Below are 21,075 nucleotides of genomic sequence, written 5' to 3'. Positions count from 1 at the left end.
ATTCGTGCATTATGGATCTGTAAAGATGTCTCCCAGAGAAGTGGCTGGGAGGTGGGGGGAGGCCCCCCAGGCTCAGGCTCCAAGGCTCCAAGGCTCCGAGGCTCAGGCTCCGGTGGCCCAGGAGGGAGTGAGCTGTGGTCTTGAGTGATGCTCACCAGCTCCCTGGGTATCACCAGAGCTTTGGTCCAACCACCTCCTGCAATCTCCTCCCCACCAGGACCAGCCCCTCAGGAATGCGGGGTATCCCCACTGCCCTTCACCGCACTCAGACTTGCTGTCTTCTTTACCCAAAAGGCCTCTTCGAGAGTTGAGGACTCTGAGCTTTACACAAAGCCTAAACATGTCTGCCCCTGCCCCAGTCCCCCAGAACCTGTAAGGTCCGTGGTTTCACATGCCCATGCTAGAAGCACCCACCGTGGGTGGGGATGCCCATAGCGACTCACACCTTCAGGTAAGTGGCAGAGTATGAGCTTTATCCGCTGGCCCACTGAGCTTTGGGTGGTGGCGTTTGATCCTAAGTCCCCGTGTCCCAGGATGGGGGTTGGGGTGGGGAGGACAGTGGGGCTTAAAGACCAGTTCCTGATGTCAGGGGGCCACATTTAGGAGATCAAACATAACATTTCAGACACTCGTCAGGCAAGTGCCAACTCACGGCATAGCGTAGATGGCAATTCGTATTCAAAGAAGAGAAGAGTTGGTGCACAGGAGTGGAATTGGGGAGGGCTTCCTGGAGGCGCTGGGGCCCACACTAGGCTTTAAAGGATGAATGTGATCTGGATAGGCAGATGAGCAGTAGTAGAGGGATTCCAGGCACAAGAATAGTGGGAGAAGAGGCTTAGACGTGGGAATGAGTGAGGGGTTTTGGAGGTTAGCAGACAGACTGGAGGTAACCTCCCCCAGGTCACCAGTGGCCACCTTCATGGCCTAAGGCAGCCACCCACCTGTTCCCACACTGCCAAGACCCAGTTTCTGCATGGGCAAATGTAGGGGGAAGCTGGGTAGAGATCTGGTAGAAAAGGGACCTCTGGGTTCCTTGCTAAGCCAGCAGAAAAGGAGGGTTATCCTGGGCCACTCTGGCCTTTTGGAGGACTGACAGCGGGCACCCACCTGCATGGAGACAGCACAGCGAGGGCCCAAGGAAGTCAGGCTGTAGGCAAAAGGACTCTCCGGGCAGAACACAGCCTTGGTTCTTTGTCTGCCCTCTGAAGGCATGCTGGAGGGGTTCCCCAGTGCAATTCTGGGTCTTTAAGGTGTAACTGCAAATAAGTTTTCCAACAAATTCCCCCAGGCATTGCCCGGCCCTCACCGGGATGCCGACAGCGAAGCCCCAGGAGACACCTAAAACTTGACCCACTCTCCTCGTCCCAAAGCCCTTGGGCTCTTCCTCCAGAAGGAGGAGAGAGGAGAGGGGTGTGGCCTTCGGGGGACTGGGTGGCGCTATGGTTCCCAGCCCGGGGATCTCAGGATTTGCCCCTCCTGTTTCCTGTCCGTCCTTCACCCCAGGGACTGCCAGCTCCCTCCACACTGCCTCTTCTGGGGCTCCCTCACAAACCCACACTTAGCCCTGCTTTCTTTGGGGTCTGGAGGCTGGCCCTCCCGTACCCAGCAGCCCCAGCACCTCTGGGTCCCCTACCACACCCCTCCCATGCCCCGTTCCAAAGCCATGAGGCTCTGCTCGCCTCACTGCCTCTGCCCATCCGCCCAAGCACCCACCCCAGCCCCTCGCCTTCCCTCACATTTTCTCTTCCTGTTCTCAGGAGTCGGATCCACGCCTCTTTTCCGAAATACTTCCCCTCTTGCCCTCACTCTCTCACATAGAGACAAACAAAGACTCCCATACCCAGAAATAGACTCACAGGGAGCTGGGAGACACAGGCCCTGTCCTGCCACACACGCACTCGCCGGCGCGCACACGCACGGGGGCTCCCGTGGAGGGAGGCACACAGAGAAGGCGTTTGTCCGTGCACGCACACAAACACCCACACCCACGGCCGCCGAGCCGTGCCCACACAAGGGCGCACTCACACACGGCGGGCGAGACAAGGGCGCACACATCTGCGGACGCGCGGGGACACCGCCTCCCCGGGCACACCCACCGCGGCGGGCCTGGAGCAGGAGGAAGGCCTCCTCCGGGCTCGGCTCCCCCCCGGATTCCTTCCAGCGAATGTTTCCCTACTTGGCCTGCCCGGTCTCTGGGGAAAGGGCCTCAGAAATGCAGCAGGAGCCGCTTGGGGGACAGTTGGAACTGACTGTTCCCTGCCTGGCCCTGCCGGCGAATTCCCGAACCGAGAAACTATTTGTGGCGAGAGCCCGGGGGGCCGGCGAGCCCCCCGCCGCCTCCCCTCGCGTCCCCTCCCCGCGCCGCCTCCCCGCGGCCCTCCGGCGGCCTCGGGCTGCAGTGCCGCTGCCCAGCGCCGCGGAGCCGGGCTTGCCGGCGAGCCTCGCCGCTTATCTGCGCTGTTTGGACAGCGAGGGCTGGAAAGGCAGGCGTTTGTGTCCCCGCCGAGTCAACAGGCAGACCCCGGGCCGCCGGACTATTTCTGTCTTATCAGTGCAGGAATGCGGCAGCCGCGGCGGCGGCGGCGGCGGCGGCGGCGGCGGCGGCGGCGGCGGGCGGGCGGCGGCGGCGTGGGCCGTGGGCCGTCAGGGCAGCCCTGAAGGGGCCCCCTCCCCACTCCGCTCGAGTAGAAGTGTGAGAGAGCCCAGCAGGACTCAGAGGGGAGAGTTGGAGGAAAAAAAAAGGCAGAAAAGGGAAAGAAAGAGGAAGAGAGAGAGAGAGTGAGAGGAGCCGCTGAGCCCACCCCGATGGCCGCGGACGAAGTTGCCGGAGGGGCGCGCAAAGCCACGAAAAGCAAACTTTTTGAGTTTCTGGTCCATGGGGTGGTGAGTGGGGGAAAGTTAGCGGGGGAGGGTGAGCGAGCTGGCGCGGGCTGAATGGAGGGATGATCGGGAGGGGCCGGGAGGGGGCTCCCGCTCTCCCACCCTCTGGCAGGGGCGCCACGGCCCGCGGCCCAGCCCCAGGACGGTGCCGGCGCCCTGGCACTCGAACACGTCGTCAGGCGGCGGGCCGGGGATGGGTGCCCGGGCGGGGACGGGAGGCGTCTGCAGGGGTCCTTGTCAGGGGCTGGGGGTGGGACTTGGGGACTGCCCCCCGCCAAGTGTGTGTGTGTAGGGGGGGGTCCCCTCTGTACCAGACGTGTTGTCTTCTGTTCTCTTCCTCGTGGGCCCAGGTGTTCCCCTGCCCGGGGGGTGGGGGTGGGGGACACAACACCGGGTGGACTGTTTGGCTGCTCATCCGCTGGGACAGTGTCTCTCTGATTGTGTCTCCGGGAGCAAGGAGCAGGTGACCCTGAAGGCACTGCGAGCGGGAGGCTCTTTGGCTGAACAGCCTCAGCATCCTGGCAGGAGGGCTCTGGGGCTTTGCTGATGGCCTCTGCCATCAGGGTCAGAGAGAGACCCTCTCTAGGGACAGACCCCAAGTGAAGGGGTCTGAAGATCCCCTTGGCTGACTCAGCCACGAGAAGCTGAAGTCCTTAAATCCTCAAAGGTGTGAAGGAAGGCCTGGAGTCAGGGACGTGAGGCCTAGAGGCCAAAGGGGCAGGGTGGCCCCTTCCTGCCAGGAGCAGACTTGGAAGGCCCACAGGGAGCCTAAGGGAGCCCAGGGTGACCTGAGGGGATGGGACCTCAGGCTGAGGCAGCAGGAGCCAGGCCGGGAGAGGCGTGGAGGGCAGCGGAATGGGAGAGGCAGGGGCTGTGGGACTTGAAATGGCTACTGGGTTTGGAGCTGGGTGCAGAGGAGGCAGTCAAGTTGACTATGGCCAAATTTGGTTGTGACCCCAAAGAAGGCACGTTCTCAGTGAGGGAGGCCAGAGTGCCTAGAATCTTGGTCCTTCGTTGGGGAGGTCCGGGTAGCTGGCACAGCCTTCGGGGGCTCCGGAAACTTCTCTCTTGGGGCCCCTTCAGCAAATCAGCAAGTATCGATGGCCTTGAAAAATGGGAGAGCAGCTGATTGGGTAAAGGGGCTTCGCTGGGGCAGCTTGTCCTCCAGTCCCAGAGATCTCTGAGGCAACTTCCCAGGGGTGCCCTTGTCAGTCAGCCAAGTTGCCTGCCCAACCATGCTGCTTGGTGAAGTCCCTTTAAAAAGGCCCATCCAGGGGAGAAAGGGGGCTATCCATGTGGGTTGGTTGGTTGGTTTATAAATTTAGCCAACTTAGAGCTCCAGTTCTTGGGTGGCTGGGGGTCCCACCGCTTCACTCCCCATACCCAGTCTGTACTGTAATGGGGCCTAGGCTCCATGCTGGGCCACCACGCTGGAGATGTGAGTGACAGGGTCAGGTGGGGTGGGGGAGGCAGACACATGGACTGGCGGTTTTTGCTGTGGGAGAGATGGACAGAGACAGCTGACCGGCTGGGAGTTAGGGTGGACCTAGTGCAGGGCAAGAGGGACTCGAGGGAGAGTTGGCAGTTAGAAGGAATTCACCCAGCTCACGCTCAGGGCTCCTCCGTGTGCCTGGGGCCATTTGCACTCTGGGAGACAAAGTGGGTAGCCTGTAAAAGGTAAAAGGGGCACAGGGGCTGCGTCCCTTGCTCCCTAATCTCCTTCCTGCTCTCTTTGTCCCCTTCACACCCACCCTCCACTTTACAGCCCCTCGGGGGGCCTTCCCCAATCCCACTTCTGGGATCTGGACAAGTGGGGTTTTGAAAGTCTGTGAAACATTTCACTCAATGAATTTGCATCTCATCTACATCCCATCTGAGGTGGCAAGGGAATACACCTGCCTCATCTCGCTCTCTGTGGCACCCCTTTGAGCCCTGACTTCCTACCTCGCTGGGGCGGGGTGGGAGGGAAGTGGAGGAGTTCTGTAGGATGGAACCATCTCTGGTAATACAGGCGGACAGGAAGGGAGAGATGGATGGAGGAGGAAATGCCGCTGCCTCTGAGCTCTCCAAGCCTCTGGGCAGCCCACCTCCAGCCCAGCTGCCTCCGGTAGAGTCAGGGAATCCTGGTAGGGTGTGACCTCACTGGCTCCTGCCTTCACCTTAAGGGCATATTGGGGCGGGGGGGGGGACGGGGGGGTGCAGGGGGCTAAGACGTCAAAACCCCTGGGTGTGGAGGCTTGGCATCAGCCAGAGGGGGTGTGGTTGGAGCTGAAGGGTCGAAAGCAGGGCCCAGAGAGAAGGGCGGGCTAAGGTGGGGAGGGCAAGCGCAGGCCAGGACACCCCAGGAAGTGGACTTGAGAAGCCGGGAGTGGAAACAGGGGCAGAATCCTAGCAGAGAGCCGGGCCTCTAACCCAGGTGAAGCTGCAGAGAGCAGACAGTCCGGGCCCCTCAGGAAACGGCGGTTCAGTGCTGCCTTTGCCAGGAGGCGCTGCGTGACCTTGGCTAGGTCGCTTTTCTCCTTGAGCCACGGTTGCCTCATCTGTCAAGTGGGGTGGGAAGGACCCCCTCAGTCCGTCTTGCGGAGGAACCTGTGGATGTGAACATCCTTTGAAAAGGTTGAAAGGCGCCATTAATATTCATTTTCGCGGTACCTTCCGCAGACCCGAGGCTGGCGATGCCCGGTGCAGCTGCCTGGCTTCAGTTAGCTTCCTGCAGCGAGACGCAGAGCCCCCTCCGCCGAGCCGCGCGGTTGCGGCGCCCCTGCCCCTCCCTCCCCTCGCTCACGCCGGCGGCATCGGGGTCACCGGCCGGGGGGCTTGGGGTGGGAGAGACGCGGCTCACCGCGCCTGGAACCGGGGCCCTGGTCTGACCGGCGGGCGCCTGTTTCTGCTTCACCTCCGCCCCCGCCCCCGTCCCCCCCCCCCCACCCAGCGCCCCGGGATGCCGTCTGGAGCCCGGATGCCCCACCAGGGGGCGCCCATGGGCCCCCCGGGCTCCCCGTACATGGGCAGCCCCGCCGTGCGACCCGGCCTGGCCCCCGCGGGCATGGAGCCCGCCCGCAAGCGAGCAGCGCCCCCGCCCGGCCAGAGCCAGGCCCAGAGCCAGGGCCAGCCGGTGCCCACCGCCCCCGCGCGGAGCCGCAGGTGAGTGGGGCCCAGCGCGGAGGGGGCGGGCCACGGGACCCCAGGGACGGGGTGGGTGAGGAGCGAGACTGGAAGGAGCGAGGAAGAAGGATCAGCGAGGAACGAGCCGTCCCGGGTGGGATGCCCTCTGGGGAGGTGGGCCGAGGGGGCACCGGTCTGGTTCCTTTGTGCGCCCACCGTAGAGACTGAAGCTGCGGCCGTCGCGCCCTTCTCCTTGTCACCTGCCCCCTCCCTCTCTCCAGCCCTTGTCCCCAGGTTCTGGGAGACGCTTCTGTCTTTGGGGTGGGGGTGGGGCTGGCGGTAGGACTGAGGGCTGAGCTTTGGGGACGGTTTCCCCAAGTGTGGCTGTCCAGTGCACCGTCCTCAGTCCCCTGGCTTGACTGTTTAAAAGCCCCACTCCAGACAGTCTCGGTCTGACTCTCTGGTCAGGGGGGTGGAGCCTGGGGATTTGCCCTGTGGGTGGGTGGTCTCCTGCAGAGTCCTGCTCTCCAGCGCTTCCTAGGCACTCAGAGGATGGGGAGCTGCCATAATCTGTCCTCGGGACCAGGTCTGCCCCCCCCAGCCAGGAGAGGCCAGCCCGTTCCCCTGTCTGAGCCAGCTGGTGACACCCTGAAAGCCCCTGCTGGTGTCTGGCAAGAGAGATGCCCCTCTGGGTTTCACTATTTAACCAAACACACATGCTTCCCTTTGCACACCAGATGGAGTCCTATAAAAAGAGTAATATGGATTTTACCTCATTATTAAATATTTTTTTACACATCAAGGAAAATTCACCATTTATAGGATTCCCAAGATGAATTCTTTTGCAAAGTGAATCATCCTTTCATACAGTAAACAAGTTCCTGATCTGTCTTGTGTAGATGGAGAGTTTCACATAGATAATTTCTTCAAAACAAATCAGACCTTTAATGAAAGGGGCTCACCTGGCCTTAGAACAGGCTCTTGGGCAGGAGGGGACAGTGGCTGTCACCACACACGGATGGTACCGAGCCATCCTCTAGGCTGGGTTTTAATTTCAACTCGCCACGGATTTTCTGGGGGTGTTTTTGGGAATCAGAAGCAGCTAGCAGGTCAAGAAGAGTCCCAAGTCCCAGCTGCCACCCCAAACCCAGCCTGCGGTCACACCCCGCAGGAGACGCCTCTCTCTGGATCTCTCTGGGTGTGTTTCTGGACCCTGAGGGCAGGGTGATCCGAGGGCCTGCCAGCATCCTCTCCCAAGCCCATGGTGCTAGGGTTACAAGACCTCACCGGCTTCACCCGTCACCTCCTGCTCCAGGGATGGGAGAGGGCGTCTGCTCCCCTGCCTCTGAACTCAAGCCACCTTGGACTGTGTACCTCGGCTTAACAGAAAGGGAAACTCCTCAGAATCCCTCCTCCCTCTCCTCTGTCCTCCCCCTCCCTAGCTTTTCTCAAACACTCTTGCAGCTCCCCCCCAACCCTTCCTAAGTCTAAATGTCTCTGGCCTGAGGATGTGGCGGGGTGGAAGGGGGCGCCCGGGCTAGAGAAAAGGACGGGGCCACGTCTGCTGCCCACAAGAGGACATAGCGCCATGCCAGACACCACTGCCGTAGCCCCTTGGGCGGGCAGACGGGCGGGCTGTGGGAACCCCAGCCAGGCGGGTGGAGATGTCGGGATAATTTAGCAGGTGGCCTCGTTACTCCCAGATCTGTCGCCATGGTAACCTGGTTTTTTCTTTAAAAAATGTACAGTGCCAAGAGGAGGAAGATGGCTGACAAAATCCTCCCTCAAAGGGTGAGTGCCTTTCACAGCAGCCCCCGGCCCTCCCCCCACCCTGTGCTGCTCTGCCTCCTCTCCCCCCACCCCACCGCCCTGGGCCGCTTCCCCTCCCCCCTCAGGAGCAGAGCTTCAGCATCACAGCCACTTTCACTTTTTGTTTAAAAAGCTAATTAAGAAGTGGGGCTCCCTGGCCAGAGGGAGGGGGTGGGGCGGAGGGAAGGAGTGGAGCCGCCGTAAGAGGTGGGGTCCTGGGCCCGGGGTGCAGTGGACTGAGCTCCCGCAGTCCACAGACATCAATAAAGGTGTGGGACAAAGAGGTCACAAGAGCTGGGGGACCAAAGGCTGGCAGGGGAGTGAAGGGAACTGAGGCCGGCCAGAAGGCCTGGACATCATCAGTGAACCCAGGCGCAGCGAGGCGTGGGAGGTAGCACGGCTGAGATGTCAGTGGAGCGACAAGGTGGGGTGCCAGTGTAGAGGCAAGCAGCAACATCCTCTGTCTCAGGCACCCCAGGAAGGTCCAGAGGCCATGTGACAAGGGCAAGGACGAGATGAGGTGAAGTCCCACTTGCTGGGCTCCGTGGCTGCGGCCTCCCCTAGTGATGAAATGCTTCTCTCTCGAGGGAGAAGCAACTTTTAGCCCTACATGCCGAGGTCCTTTCTGCTGGATATGCGGTCCTGGGGAGACGTCCCCGTTTGCACTCGAAGTTCCATGCCCGGAACCTGGCCAGCACCCCTCTACACTCTTTGTATCCTGGGACCACCTGACATGCACGTTCCACCTACAAGACTGGCTGAGCCCCTCGTTCCCTGCCCTCCTCCTGCTCTTCCAGATCCGGGAGCTGGTCCCGGAGTCCCAGGCTTATATGGACCTCCTGGCATTTGAGAGGAAGCTGGATCAAACCATCATGCGGAAGCGGGTGGACATCCAGGAGGCTCTGAAGAGGCCAATGAAGGTGTCTTGATTTGGGGGCAGGAAGAGGGCTCCAGGTCGTGTTCCGAGAACGGAGCAGTGGGATCGCCCCGGGGGACGGGAGCATGCCGCGTGGGCTCTATACTACACTCTTTATTTCTACAGCAAAAGCGGAAGCTGCGTCTGTATATCTCCAATACTTTTAACCCTGCGAAGCCTGATGCTGAAGATTCTGATGGCAGCATCGCCTCCTGGGAGCTGCGGGTGGAGGGGAAGCTTCTGGATGACGTACGTCCTGGCCCAGGTCTCTCCGGGTGTCCTGGGGTGGGTATGGGGCTGAGCTGAGGACAGAAGGAGATGTTTGCACCACGGGTTAGGGAGTCAGCCCCGGCGAGGGGTGGGCGGCCTGAAGAGACAGCCCGGGTGCAGAGGCCTGCTTCTAACCGTGCTGCCCTACCCAACCAGCCCCACCCACCCCCGGCTCGTCCTGCCCCCACGGTCCCTGTCCTGCCCCCACGGTCCCTGTCCCTCTCCCACAGCCCAGCAAGCAGAAGCGGAAGTTCTCTTCCTTCTTCAAGAGTTTGGTCATTGAGCTGGACAAAGACCTTTATGGCCCCGACAACCACCTCGTTGAGGTAAGACCCAACTTCTGCCCGGGCAGTGGCCACTCTGCCACAGACCACCATTCCCTCAACCACATGGATCTGGATCAGGGACCACCCAAGAGCCCCTGGCCCCAGAAGCCATGATGGGCCTGTGAGGTGACCCAGCTCTCCTCCCCTGGGCAGTGGCACCGGACACCCACCACCCAGGAGACGGATGGGTTCCAGGTGAAGAGGCCGGGGGACCTGAGCGTCCGCTGCACACTGCTCCTCATGCTGGACTACCAGGTCCGTGCCCCTCCCCCAGACGCCGCCCCACACCCCTTCTCTTAGGGCAGGCCTCGGCTTCAAGGGAGTGTACCCCGGGAGACCCCATTTTCTTCCCTCCTCCCCATCTCCAGAAGCATGTTTCCCAGGAGCCCGATTATCATGTCCCCCCAGTCCCCAGCTGCCTGGCCCTGAGTTCTTCCCACTCCCCTCTCTTTTATCTTCACGGCCATCTTTTCCCAGCCTCCCCAATTCAAACTGGACCCCCGCCTGGCTCGGCTGCTGGGCTTGCACACGCAGAGCCGCTCGGCCATCGTGCAGGCCCTGTGGCAGTACGTGAAGACCAACAGGCTGCAGGACTCGCACGACAAGGAATACATCAATGGGGACAAATACTTCCAGCAGGTACCCTCTCTCACGATCCCAGGGATGTGGGGGGCAGGCAGAGGTCCCAATAGGGGAAGTGCCTCAATGAAGGCAACCTCCCACCACCGCTTCTAGATTCCTGGGTGCCAGCGCACACCCTACCCTACTGCTCCACGCCGCAGCCTGTCCCTTTTAGCCAAGCCCGTTTAGAGAGTTCTGGAACCTTAAAAGGCCAACAGTTTGGGGAACATAATATTCTTGGCACTTGGGAGTTGGGATCCCTGGGTTCCAGTCCTGGATCCAGACTCTACCAAAGTAGAGATTATTATTTGTAAAGCTTTTTAAATAAACACGGCAGATAAGCTTGAGGCGTAAAATAAGTCGATGTTTATTGAGTGCTTGCCGTGTGCCGGGCTCTGTGGCAGGCGGTGTGGGCTCGTCCACTTAGTTTTCCCAACCTCCCTGGTCATTACCATCCCCACTCTGGACACGAAGAAACCGAGGCCTGAGAGCTTAGGGGATTGGCTCGAGGTTGCCAGGTTAACGGAAGAGGCAGGATTTGCCGAGGATTTACCTCGGCGGCCACAGACCCCAGGCTGACGCTTTCGACCGCGGCACCGCACCAGCCCACGTCCTTCTCCACGCTCCGCCACCTGCAGACACCCTCGTCCCCACTCCGGCAGCAATGAGGACTTAGACTTGCTCCTGGCCTCTTGTGGCCGTCCCAGAATGGAAGGATCTAGGGCTGTAGTTACACTCTTCTCAAGCAGATGAGACTGGTCTCTCTTTCTCTCCTACTTCAGATTTTTGATTGCCCGCGGCTGAAGTTTTCAGAGATTCCCCAGCGCCTCACAGCTCTGCTGTTGCCCCCCGACCCCATTGTCATCAACCACGTCATCAGGTGAGGCCCCGGCTTGCTCCCGAGACCAGGGAGTCATGGCAGTCCTGCCCTCCCTCTTCCCCCCACCCCCCACCCCTGCAACTGCCGCGGGTACCAAGGGCTGGACTTCCCTGGCAGCGTGGACCCGTCCGACCAGAAGAAGACGGCGTGCTACGACATTGACGTGGAGGTGGAGGAGCCACTGAAGGGACAGATGAGCAGCTTTCTCCTGTCCACGGCCAACCAGCAGGAGATCAGCGCTCTGGACAGTAAGGTGGGGCCAGAGCCCAGAGCTGGAGTGGGACATTAACCCAGAAATGGCAAAATGCAGACAAGAGACGAGAGTACAGGCCTGTGGAGAGAAGGGGGCAGGTGGCCTTTCCCTCGCTACTTGGAGCTCTGCCCATCCCCCTTCCCGGGGACTGCAGCCACATCAGGGACCTAAGGGACTGCCCTTCAAAGGAACAGCAGCAAATCCCTCTCCACCATGGGCCCCCGTCCTCCTGCCCCTCCTCTCCCACATCACCATGGCCAGGCGAAAGCGTCTGTCTTTCTACCTGTAGATCCATGAGACGATTGAGTCCATAAACCAGCTCAAGATCCAGAGGGACTTCATGCTAAGCTTCTCCAGAGACCCCAAAGGCTACATCCAAGACCTGCTCCGCTCCCAGAGCCGGGACCTCAAGGTGAAGGGGACTCAGGGAGCACTGGATGGAAGAGAAGCATATTGGGAAGACAGTAAATGTTGTTACATGAGGGCGGGGGGTGGGGGTGGGTGGTCCAGGCTCGAGGCTGACCCCACTGCTCCCTCCCAGGTGATGACAGATGTGGCAGGCAACCCCGAGGAGGAGCGCCGGGCTGAGTTTTACCACCAGCCCTGGTCCCAGGAAGCTGTCAGCCGCTATTTCTACTGCAAGGTGCGGAGGGGCCCCCCGGACCTCAGACCCCCCCGCCCCACCCCCGCTCCCTCCAAGAGAAGCCTCCCTTCCCGGCGCGGCCAGTGGCCCTTGCCACTCCACCAACCCCTCACCACGGAGCCCTCCCCGGGAGCCCTGCTGCCAGACGCTCTAGCAGGGTGGCTGGGCGGTCGGGGCTGTCCTGTCACTCACCGGCAACAGCGTAACCTGCTACTGCTCTCATTTCTCTAAAGATCCAGCAGCGCAGGCAGGAGCTGGAGCAGTCGCTGGTTGTACGCAACACCTAGGAGCCCCTGTGAACGAGCGCCACTGTGGGCCTTCGGCCCGGCCCGGCACCCCCACCCCCGGGGGCTCTGCTGTCACTCCTGTGACACCTTCCGGGTGAGGCGGGGAACGATTAAAGGTCATGCATCTGAGAGCGGCCTTGTGTGTCATTGACAACTGGGGAAGAAGGACCAGGGAAGGCGGTGGGTCCCTCTGGGAAAATTCCCCACCCCCTCCCCCCGATGCTTCTCTTTCCTCCGTTTTTCCTAGACCTAAACTCAGTTTGGCAGAAGACACTTTTAATAACGTTTTTTCTTATTAAAAACAATACAGCAACAAGCTCTCCATCTGTCCATCCGTTTTGCCTCGCCCTTCCCGGGGCTGAGGCGGGAGGGGGAAGCGCGGAGGGGCAGGCCCCGGGCCCCCCTAGGTGCTGTTGGCCTGCTCCGGCTCGAACAGCGCCATGGCGAGCTGCGCCCGGGCCCCCAGCCCCTCCAGGCTGCTGAGCCGGCAGCGGTGGTAGAGCTCCTCGCTGAGCCGTGGGCTGCAGTCCCGCAGGGAGAACTTCTGCACCAGCCCTGGCTCCACGGCCCGGAAGAGGTGGAGCCCTGAGAACCGGAGGAACACATCCATCACCTCCAGCCCCTCCAGGGCTTCCTCCTCTTCCTGGCCTGCCAGTTCCCCCGCCAGCCGGGCTCGGGCCGCCAGGTAGTCCGCGTTGTAGAAGCAGCCCTCCGCGGACGCCTGTCGGTCAAACCTGCCTCCGACCGAGGGCCCCCGGGCGGGGTCGGCCCCAGGAGGGGACGGGGGGTCAAGGCCGGCGCCCGGGGGCCCTGGGGCAGGTCTCTGTGGTGCCAGGGCAGGGTTGAACTCCTGGAAATGCACGGGGAAGAAGGCCTGCCAGCCAGAGATGGCGTTCATTCGGCAGCGGTTGAGGACTTCCGGCCCGGGCCTGGTCCACACGGTGGTGAGGAAGAAGAGTGTATCCACGGGGTGCTTCTTAGAGACCACGTCCATGAGCCGCACCTGGGAAGGGGCCTCCGCGCGCACAGCGAGCCAGGCCAGCCTGGTCCCCGGGTACCGCCGCTCTAACTCAGCCGCCGCTGCCTTCACCCCCAGGAACGGGTCTGGGGCCCCTCGGCCGCCTTCCCGAGGTCCGTAGACCAGCAGCAGGGTGAGCAGCGCGTGCTCTCGTGGCTCCAGGACCCCGGCCGCAAAGGCCTCGAGGAAAGCCAGGGCCGCGGCAGCTTCGGCCGCCAGGAGCGGCAGCACCAGCTGCACGCGGGTGGCCTCGGTGACATAGGGCATGGGCAGGATCTCCACCCGGCTCAGCGGCCGCAGCAAGCTGACCCTGCGGGCCAGGGCCCGCCGGTGGCCGCGCTGCGTCACGGCTTCCAGCAGGAGGTCTAGCGTGTACTCCATGCCCCGAGCCGGGTCGAAGCGCCGGTAGCCGTTGAGCAGCCGCCGCTTCTGGAAGCGCAGGCGGGGCTGGTAGCGGCGGTTCAGCTGCTCCAAGGCCGTCTCCACGGCGTCGCCCACATCGGCCCTGCTGGCCCCCTGCAGTGGGCACTTGGGGGACCCGTCGGCACAGGAGAAGGTGTGCTGCTCTGTGAAGTAGTCCCAGCCCAGCACCTCAAATCGGGAGTGTGGTGTGAAAGGGGCTGGGAGCCCGATGGGCCAGCTCAGCCCTGCCTCGCCCTCGGGGGTCAGCACGGTCAGGTTCTGGATCTGAGCCTGGGGGCGGGGGAGGACGCACAGTTAGTGCCCTCTGGGGAGTCAGGGCCCGACCCGGCTCTAGCGTTCTGGGTTCTGAGCTCCGTTCTGGGTTCTGAGCTCCGTCCTGACTCTGTCAACACACAGTGAGGTGCCCCTGGGCTAATCACTTAGTTCCCTTTCCGTTCCTGCGTGTAAAATGCAGAAAGCATGTGAATCGCACGCACCTCACCCAGCCGGTGCGAGAAGGAAGAGGGGGAAATGTGCTTTTGCAGAAGTTGAAGCCCCGCAACCTCGCTGTCCCACACCCGCAGGACACCCTCTTCAGACGGAACCTTCGCTTTCACCTGCTTTCCCCGCCTCACAACCCCTACGATCCCCTGGAGCGTTCTTCCATGTCTACCTGTGGGCTTTTTAAGGACAGTGCTAAAAATTCAGGGACTTCCAGGCTTCTGCTTCTCCAGTGGAGGGGCCCTAAACAGCCATGTCTAAGCGCTGGACTGAGCCCCCGTCCTCACAGCGCGCCTGCAAACCCTTTTCACTGCAACCAGGTCGGGCTGGGAGCTTCTCTTATGATTGACCTGGGTCCCCTCTCCTTGGGAGATGCGTACACCGAGGTAGGGTCAGCCTCCTCCTACCCCACCCACCTCCCCGCTCGCTTGGCCGCCCCCTCCCTGGGCGCCCAGACAGGGGACGCTCCGTCTGACCGCTAGCAGCGGGCCGGGGCTCACCTGCAGCTCCTCTATCTCGCTGTACGCCCGCTCCAGCTCCAGAGCGCTGAAGCGCTTGTGAAGCCTGTACATGAGGGTTCCCTCGGAGACAGGGTGCACTGCGAAGGCACTCAGGAAGGCCGAGCTCCCCTCCTTCTCGGGGTCCCTATTTTTGGCCAGTTCAAAGGAACGGTACTGCTGCCCCTAAAGGGACCAATCAGATCAATCAAAACCACACCCTGCCTGTCCCCGCCACCCTTACCCGGGCTCAGCATTCACACCTGTGGCTGCCACAGAAGTGGGGAGAGCCGGAGCTCGCTCCAGGGTCCCCTTAAACTTGGCCTCTCACCAGATGTGGGAAAAAAGAATGTGAAGTAGGCCATTAGGATGCCCTCATTGCCCAAAGAACCCCACTGTTTCAAGAGAATGAACCCATGAGCCAGAAAATGCTCCCACTACTCTGGTTTACCTTATTTCTCCAGGGCAGTGGCCACCTCTAGGACATTCCCAGATCAATTATGACTGTGCATGTCATAAGGAGGAGGGGGCAACGGGCGGGAGGGACAGCTGGCAGGAGCTGGTGAGCAGGGACACTTTCCTATCTTGCCCAGGGGGTCCCTAACAAGTTGCCACTTTTGACAGCCTAAGGATTCAAAGTTAGGGTCAGTGGCTAGGAAGGACAAAACCCCAAGTTGCTGCTGGGAAGGAGCCAACAGCACCCACCCTGGAGACCAATTGCTCAGGTGCTACGAATTGTTGGGGACCGAGAGTGACTTGAAAGGGCTGTCACCTGGTGCTGTGAGACACAGCCGATGCCCAGAGAGTCGATGAGGCAGCGGCCAAGCCACTCATCAGGACGGGCACTGAGAATGTCTCCTCGGCAGCCGTCCAGATGTGGCCGCAGTCGAAGCAGGAGACTCCGTGACAACAGGTAGCCAAAGCCCCCGTGGCAGTACCGGGCCTGCTCGCCTGCGCCAATAAACTCCTCGGCTCGGCCCAAGTACAGGTCTTGGTTGATGCTGAGGTGGCCAGCGAGGGCGGCCAGGCGGGGGGCCTGTACATACGTGTCATCCTGCATGATGAAGAACCAGTCGTAGTCGGCCCCAAAGTGCGTGTGGAGATGGCGCAGGGTCTCTGACATGAGCCAGGCTGGCCGTTCGTCCCCGTGGGAGACCACCTGCATTCCCGCAGGAGTCCGCGCCCCTCGCTGCCCCGTGAAGTACAGTAATCGAGGAAAGTGGTGGGCCACCGTGCGGTTGACAGCCACAGCCAGAGTGGACAGGGTAGCCCTGGAGGTCAGGACAGCCACCAGCAACCGCTCCCGAGAGCCCAGCTCTGTCTGGATATACCGAGTCCTGCAGAGGGACCAACACGCCAAGGGTCAACTCCTTAAGCTTTAGGGGCCCAGTCTGTCCAGCATAGACGTCGCTCTGGGAACGAAGAGGAGGGACCTCCTCATCGATATGAATGAGCTACTACAGCGAGCACCCACGGACACTGGAGCTCATTTGGGGAGGGGTCTACTACGGATGGGTTAGATGATTAGATGGTCAGATGCATCTCCTGCCCTGTTGAAGAACATCCGACACCAATTTAACACCAACGGGGGAGACTTTCCCAAACCTGAGCAGGAAAAACAGGAGCAGACCGTGATGGGTAATAAGGCAAAGAACTGCTCCAGGAGCCCGACACGGGCTCTCCATGGAGGCGGAGGCAAGGCCTTCGAGCCGCGTGGCAGTGGGGTCTGGGGACCGTGGACACACACAGCTCTCACCTGAGCACCTTCTTATAGGGCTTGTTGGGATCTCGGTAGTAGGGGACAATCCGGGGTTTGAAGTCTTCATCACTTTGGTCGAGTCCAGTTCTTGAGTCTGGATCATGTGGCACCCCTGGGTCCCCCACAGCTTCCACACAAGGATCTTCTCCCTCGCCCTGGATCCAGGAAACCCGCAAGAGGCTCAGGCTGCATCCCAGAGACAGCCCTAGGATGAGGGGCAGTGCTGGCCGAAGCAGAGCCAACAGGGAGCTCAGTCGCATGGTGGGAGGCCCTGCCATATGCATGCCCCAGGGGGCACGGCCTCAAGGATCAATGGGCGTCAGGCCAGTAGCAGGCCTACAGTTTTAACCAGGAAACCTGGAACCAGTGAAGTCAACGACAGAGCGAGGTGTGTTTGCTGCCAGGCCCAGCATCCCCAGGAAGCGCGAGGCTGGGCTTCAGTCCTCAAGGTGCCCAGTTTAACCCTCAGTCTAAAGGGCAATACATATTAGAGTGGATTTCACCCACTAATGGGATTATGGTCTGTCTTCCAAAAAGAGGGAACAAAACTTAATCCTACCACGTCTAACCCAAAGAGAAGATCTACACACATCTGGAGACCTGATCTGAGTCCACACAGCAGCAGCTGATAAAGAAACGGTTGGGGAAAAGCAAAAGCTCCATGAAGAGAACAGCCCCAACCACAAGAGCCTTCATCCGTGGGCCTTTTCCGAGAGCACCTGGCTGGGGGCAGGTTTCTCACTCAGCTTCCTGAAGGGGCGGCTGACTGGCTCTTGACGGGCAGCACAGGGGAAGGGCTAGGGGCCTCTTTCTACTCTACTCCTGAGTCTTAAGAAAACCCACAGCTAGTAGAGTTACCCCTCCTCCCAGTCCAGAATGGTCAAGAGCCGCTGGCATGGTGCACAGCTCCGCCCACCCACATGAGGTGGACAGACAGGGCGACTCAGCACTGAGAGCCTCTCAGAGGAGCACGACGGCTGGTGGAGCCATTCTGCAGGGCAGTTCTCTGAAACCCCAGCTGCTGAGAGGCTGGTGCCGTCCACCTTCTTCTGAGAGGAAGCAGGAAGCAAATGACAGTAACTCCGGCTGCGTAAGAGCAGTTCGGCGTCTGGTTTGACCGGGGCCGCAGGTGCCCAAGCCAAACCACCGTGGGAGGACGAGCAGCAGCCAGAGACGCCACCGGGGTCCTGTGAAAGCAAACGGAGGCTCGGCTGGCTTCGGACGCCACCGCGGCCGGGACCAGCGCCCCTGCCCCACCTCTCAGCGCTCAAAGACCAACTCCAGTCCTAGAAGGAAGGCCCACGGCGAATTTTAGCTGTTAGTCTTAAAACAGAAGTAAACCCGGCTGCGTCACGGAACTGTCGAGGAGGGGCCGGGGGACTCGGGCCGAGGGAAGGGAGGTCGCGGCCGGGGAGGAAGGCGAAGTCCCCGTTATCCGGCCCGTCGGCGGGGCAAAGGCCCTGCCTGTGCGTGCGGGCGAGGGGCGGCAGGCACGCCCGCGTCCCACAGCGGGAGGAGGCCCTGCAGCGGGGCCGGGGAGGCGGCGGACCGGTAAAGGGCAGCCAGGTGTGGCCGATGCGGCCGGCGTCGTCCCGGGGAGCAGGGCGAGGGCGTGGGGGTGGGACCTGCACCTGCCGACGGGAGCGGCGCCCCTGTCGCCCCTGCGGGGGGGAAGGGCGGGGAAGGGGGAACAGACCCCAGTGCCCGGCCGAGGCGCCGGCTCCGCCGCTGCAGCCGCTGCCACCTCACAGCCCGGCCCGCGCCTTCCTCTTCCGCTCGCCGTCAGCCCCGGTCTCTATGGTGACCGCATCCGGTCGCTCGCCCCGCCTCCGCCCGCTGGGTGGTCTCCCCGCCCCTTCCCCCCACTGCGCAGCCGCCGAGGGGATGACGTGGCAGCCCCGCCGGGTGGCCGCCCCCGAGAAGGAGCGAGCGCCCCCCTGACGCTAGTAGCCGTGGACCCGGGGGCCGGCAGCTTCTCCGGCCTCAGCTTTGTCTTCCTCGGAAATAAAATGTCCTTCGCCTCAGTGGGCGCGCCTCTGCCTCTGCCTCCTCGACGACTTCTCCCGGTGGCTTCGGAGCCCCATCATCCCCTGACGTATTTCAGAAATGTTTGCCTACCCGGTTGCAGGCCGGCGTTCAAAGTGTTGCGTGAGGGACGCCTGGGTGGCTCGGTCGTTTAAGCGTCTGCCTTCGGCTCCGGTCCTGATGCCGGGGTCGTGGGATCGAGTCCTGCATCCGGCTCCTTGCACCAGCCGGGAGCCTGCTTCTCCCTCTGCCTGCGGCTCATCCAACTTGTGCGTGCGCTCTCTCTCACAAATAAATAAAATCTTTAAAAAGAAAGCAAAGGGGAGGAGGGAGAGTTGAGCGAACAAGTGGTAGGTGAGGTGGGCATGGCCCCTGCCCTCCGGGAGCTGAGGGTTGAGGGAGACACAGTAAACACACACTGACATACCAAAAAAATAAACAGGTAGAAATGGAATCACAGCCCGTCATAAGTACCATTGCAGGAAGTAGAGCCCCGCGGAAAAACAGGACGGGAAGAACTGAATTAGATTGGGAATTTGGGAATGCCAAGATCAAAGATTCGGTAAGTTACGTGGACGAAAAGTGGAGAGGAGTTTGCCGGGCAAAGAGCAGAGCACAGAGGCCCTGAGAGAAGAAAGATACTGCGCCAGAGAACTGGGGGGTCAGGGCCAGCTGAAGCCCGACGACAGAGGAGAAAACCGCGCGACGGGGGGCGAGGGCTGGCGGGGCGTTCCAAGAGCACAGTGCGGGCTCGGCTGGGAAGGCACAGGCCTAATAGGCAATTTGCAAGTGTATGGGGGCGATCCTGTCCTGTGGTTGAGGGGAGGAGCCCAGAATGTTCCAAATCCTGCACTTTGCAAGACGGTGTCACACTAGAGGAATCGCCCAGCCCATATAGCTTTCAAATGTTCTCCTAAACTTTCGTTATGTGGAAAAAAAAAAAAAAAGGTTATAATTAACTAATCCTTGAGCCTGTGTTTTACTTTTTTAAATATTTTATTTATTTGGCAGAGAGAGCACAAGCAGTGGGAGCAGCAGGGAAAGGGAGAAGCAGGCTCCCAGCTGAGCAGAGAGCCTGATGCGGAGCTCAATCCCAGGACCCTGAGATCATGACCTGAGCCCAGCAGGTGCCCCAAGAGCCTTTGCTTTATGTATAAAAACAAAGTAACTTTGTAGGGTTGTAATATGTGCTGAATTTTCAAGGAATGTAACTATCATGTAAATGGAAGGAAGATAATACTTTGTTTCATTCAGGAAGACTAAGAGTTACTATTTTGGAGAACTGTATCACAGACAGCGTCCTCGTGGTGTTCGGTCTGTATTTGTACAGTCATATTCAAGGTGATCCTATATACAGGTACAAACATATGACTAATTATGTTTTCTAGCATAATGAAATAACAATTATTGGAAAGGCTCTCCTTTTCTTCTGTTATGGTTAAGACACTATATATATATTTTTTTTTAATTTACGTGTGTAGTTAGGTTATATTTCAAAATAGTAAAGGGGGTGTTATAAAAAAAAAAACAAGTTTGCTATTAGAAGAGAACATTGGGGCTGGTAGAGTTAAGAACCACCATTCTAGGAAGTATATAAGATAGAAGTTACCAGCATTTGTTTTCCTTTACTGTGTTTTGAGACCAGTCTCAGTGAGACTGCAATTTGATTTCCCCTGAGCAATGGCACATAGTAAGTAGTAAGTGAATGATTTGTAAGACTAGGAAATCTAACTCTGGGAAGCAGAGTAGGGATGCTCACTTCGACTCTGGAAGATACATGTTCCAGACCAGCATTGTCCAACAGATATATAATGTAAGGGGCACCTGGGTGGCTCAGTGAGTTGAACCTCTGCGTTTGGCTCAGGTCATGATCTCAGTCAGGGTCCTGGGATCGACACCCCCCCCCCACCATTGGGCTCTCTGCTCAGCGGGGAGCCTGCTTACTCCTCTCTCTGCCTGCCTCTCTGCCTACTTGTGATCTCTCTCTCTTGTCAAATAAATAAATAAAAATATTTTTAAAAAAAGAAATATAATGTAAGCCGTATATGTAATTTTAAATTTTCTGGTAGTTACGTTAAAAAAGCAAAAAGAAACAGATGAAATTAATTTTACTAATATGTTTATTACATTATTAAACATACCAAAATATAATTTAAACATGCAATCAATATAAAAAATTGAGATATTTTACATTTTTCCCCACATACACTCTTTTTATTTTTTATTTATTTTTTTTTTTTAATTCCAGTATTACATATAGGGTTATATAGTTTCAGGTGTACAATATAGTGATTCAACAATTGTATACATTACTCAATGCTTGTTATAAGTATACTCTTCTTTTTAAAAATTATTTATTTATTTATTTGAGAGAGAGAGATAGAGAGGGAACACACGCAGGGAGGAGGGGCAGAGGGAGAGGGAGAAACAGACCCCGCACTGAGCAGGGAGCCCAATGTGGGGCTTGATCCCAGGTCCCAGGGATCGTGACCTTAGCTGGAGGCAGAGGCCCAGCCCACTGAGCCACTCAGGCACCCCTCTTTTTTTTTTTTTAAGATTCTATTTATGTATTTGAGAGAGAGATAGTGAGCGAGAGCATAAGCAGGGTAGAAGGGCACATGGATGAGGGAGCAGCAGGCTTCCTGTTGAGAAAGGAGCCTGATGGGGGGCTCAATGCAGGGCTCGATCCCAGAACCCCGGGATCATGACCTGAGCCAAAGGCAGATTCTTAACGATTGAGCCACCCAGGTGCCCCCTGATAAGTTTACTCTTCATCCCCTTCACCAGTCTCACTCATCCCCCCACCCACCTCCTCTCTAGTAGTCACCAGTTTGTTCTCAACAGTTAAAAGTCTGGGGTTTTGTTTGTTTGTTTGTTTGTTTG

The 21,075-nt window shown here is 59.3% G+C and overlaps 2 protein-coding genes across 4 annotated transcripts in view; one reads left to right on the top strand and one right to left on the bottom strand.

Moving 5' to 3' along the window:
* The window catches only part of SMARCD3 (SWI/SNF related BAF chromatin remodeling complex subunit D3), a 29,009-nt gene extending 16,701 nt beyond the window's left edge, over positions 1–12,308 (top strand). Inside the window, exons 1-13 of one of the 3 annotated variants that reach the window (XM_080818482.1) lie at positions 2,594–2,883; positions 5,813–6,024; positions 7,734–7,776; positions 8,592–8,714; positions 8,837–8,959; positions 9,211–9,306; positions 9,460–9,561; positions 9,784–9,945; positions 10,710–10,807; positions 10,925–11,060; positions 11,350–11,472; positions 11,602–11,703; positions 11,937–12,305. In XM_080818482.1, coding sequence (XP_080674608.1) covers positions 2,806–2,883; positions 5,813–6,024; positions 7,734–7,776; positions 8,592–8,714; positions 8,837–8,959; positions 9,211–9,306; positions 9,460–9,561; positions 9,784–9,945; positions 10,710–10,807; positions 10,925–11,060; positions 11,350–11,472; positions 11,602–11,703; positions 11,937–11,990 — 1,452 coding nt within the window. In that variant the 5' untranslated portion in view covers positions 2,594–2,805 and the 3' untranslated portion in view covers positions 11,991–12,305. Of the gene's footprint in view, positions 1–2,593; positions 2,884–5,812; positions 6,025–7,733; positions 7,777–8,591; positions 8,715–8,836; positions 8,960–9,210; positions 9,307–9,459; positions 9,562–9,783; positions 9,946–10,709; positions 10,808–10,924; positions 11,061–11,349; positions 11,704–11,936 lie in introns of those variants that run through there. The other 2 variants (XM_080818483.1, XM_080818481.1) reach the window with 2 other exon arrangements.
* CHPF2 (chondroitin polymerizing factor 2) lies at positions 12,253–17,941 on the bottom strand. Its single transcript, XM_080818479.1, has 5 exons — positions 17,864–17,941; positions 16,165–17,354; positions 15,181–15,745; positions 14,412–14,594; positions 12,253–13,701 (listed from the first exon to the last, which is right to left on the bottom strand). The coding sequence occupies exons 2-5, from the start codon at positions 16,449–16,451 to the stop codon at positions 12,394–12,396; spliced, it is 2,343 nt and encodes a 780-aa protein (XP_080674605.1). The 5' UTR covers positions 16,452–17,354; positions 17,864–17,941; the 3' UTR covers positions 12,253–12,393.
* Positions 17,942–21,075: the final 3,134 nt, after the last annotated feature.

This window comes from Martes martes (genome assembly GCF_963455335.1).
Source record: "Martes martes genome assembly, chromosome: 11".
In the NCBI taxonomy this organism is placed as follows: domain Eukaryota; kingdom Metazoa; phylum Chordata; class Mammalia; order Carnivora; family Mustelidae; genus Martes; species Martes martes.
The sequence above is the reverse complement of the archived record's forward strand: the minus strand, read 5'-3'. Positions and strand labels throughout refer to the sequence as shown.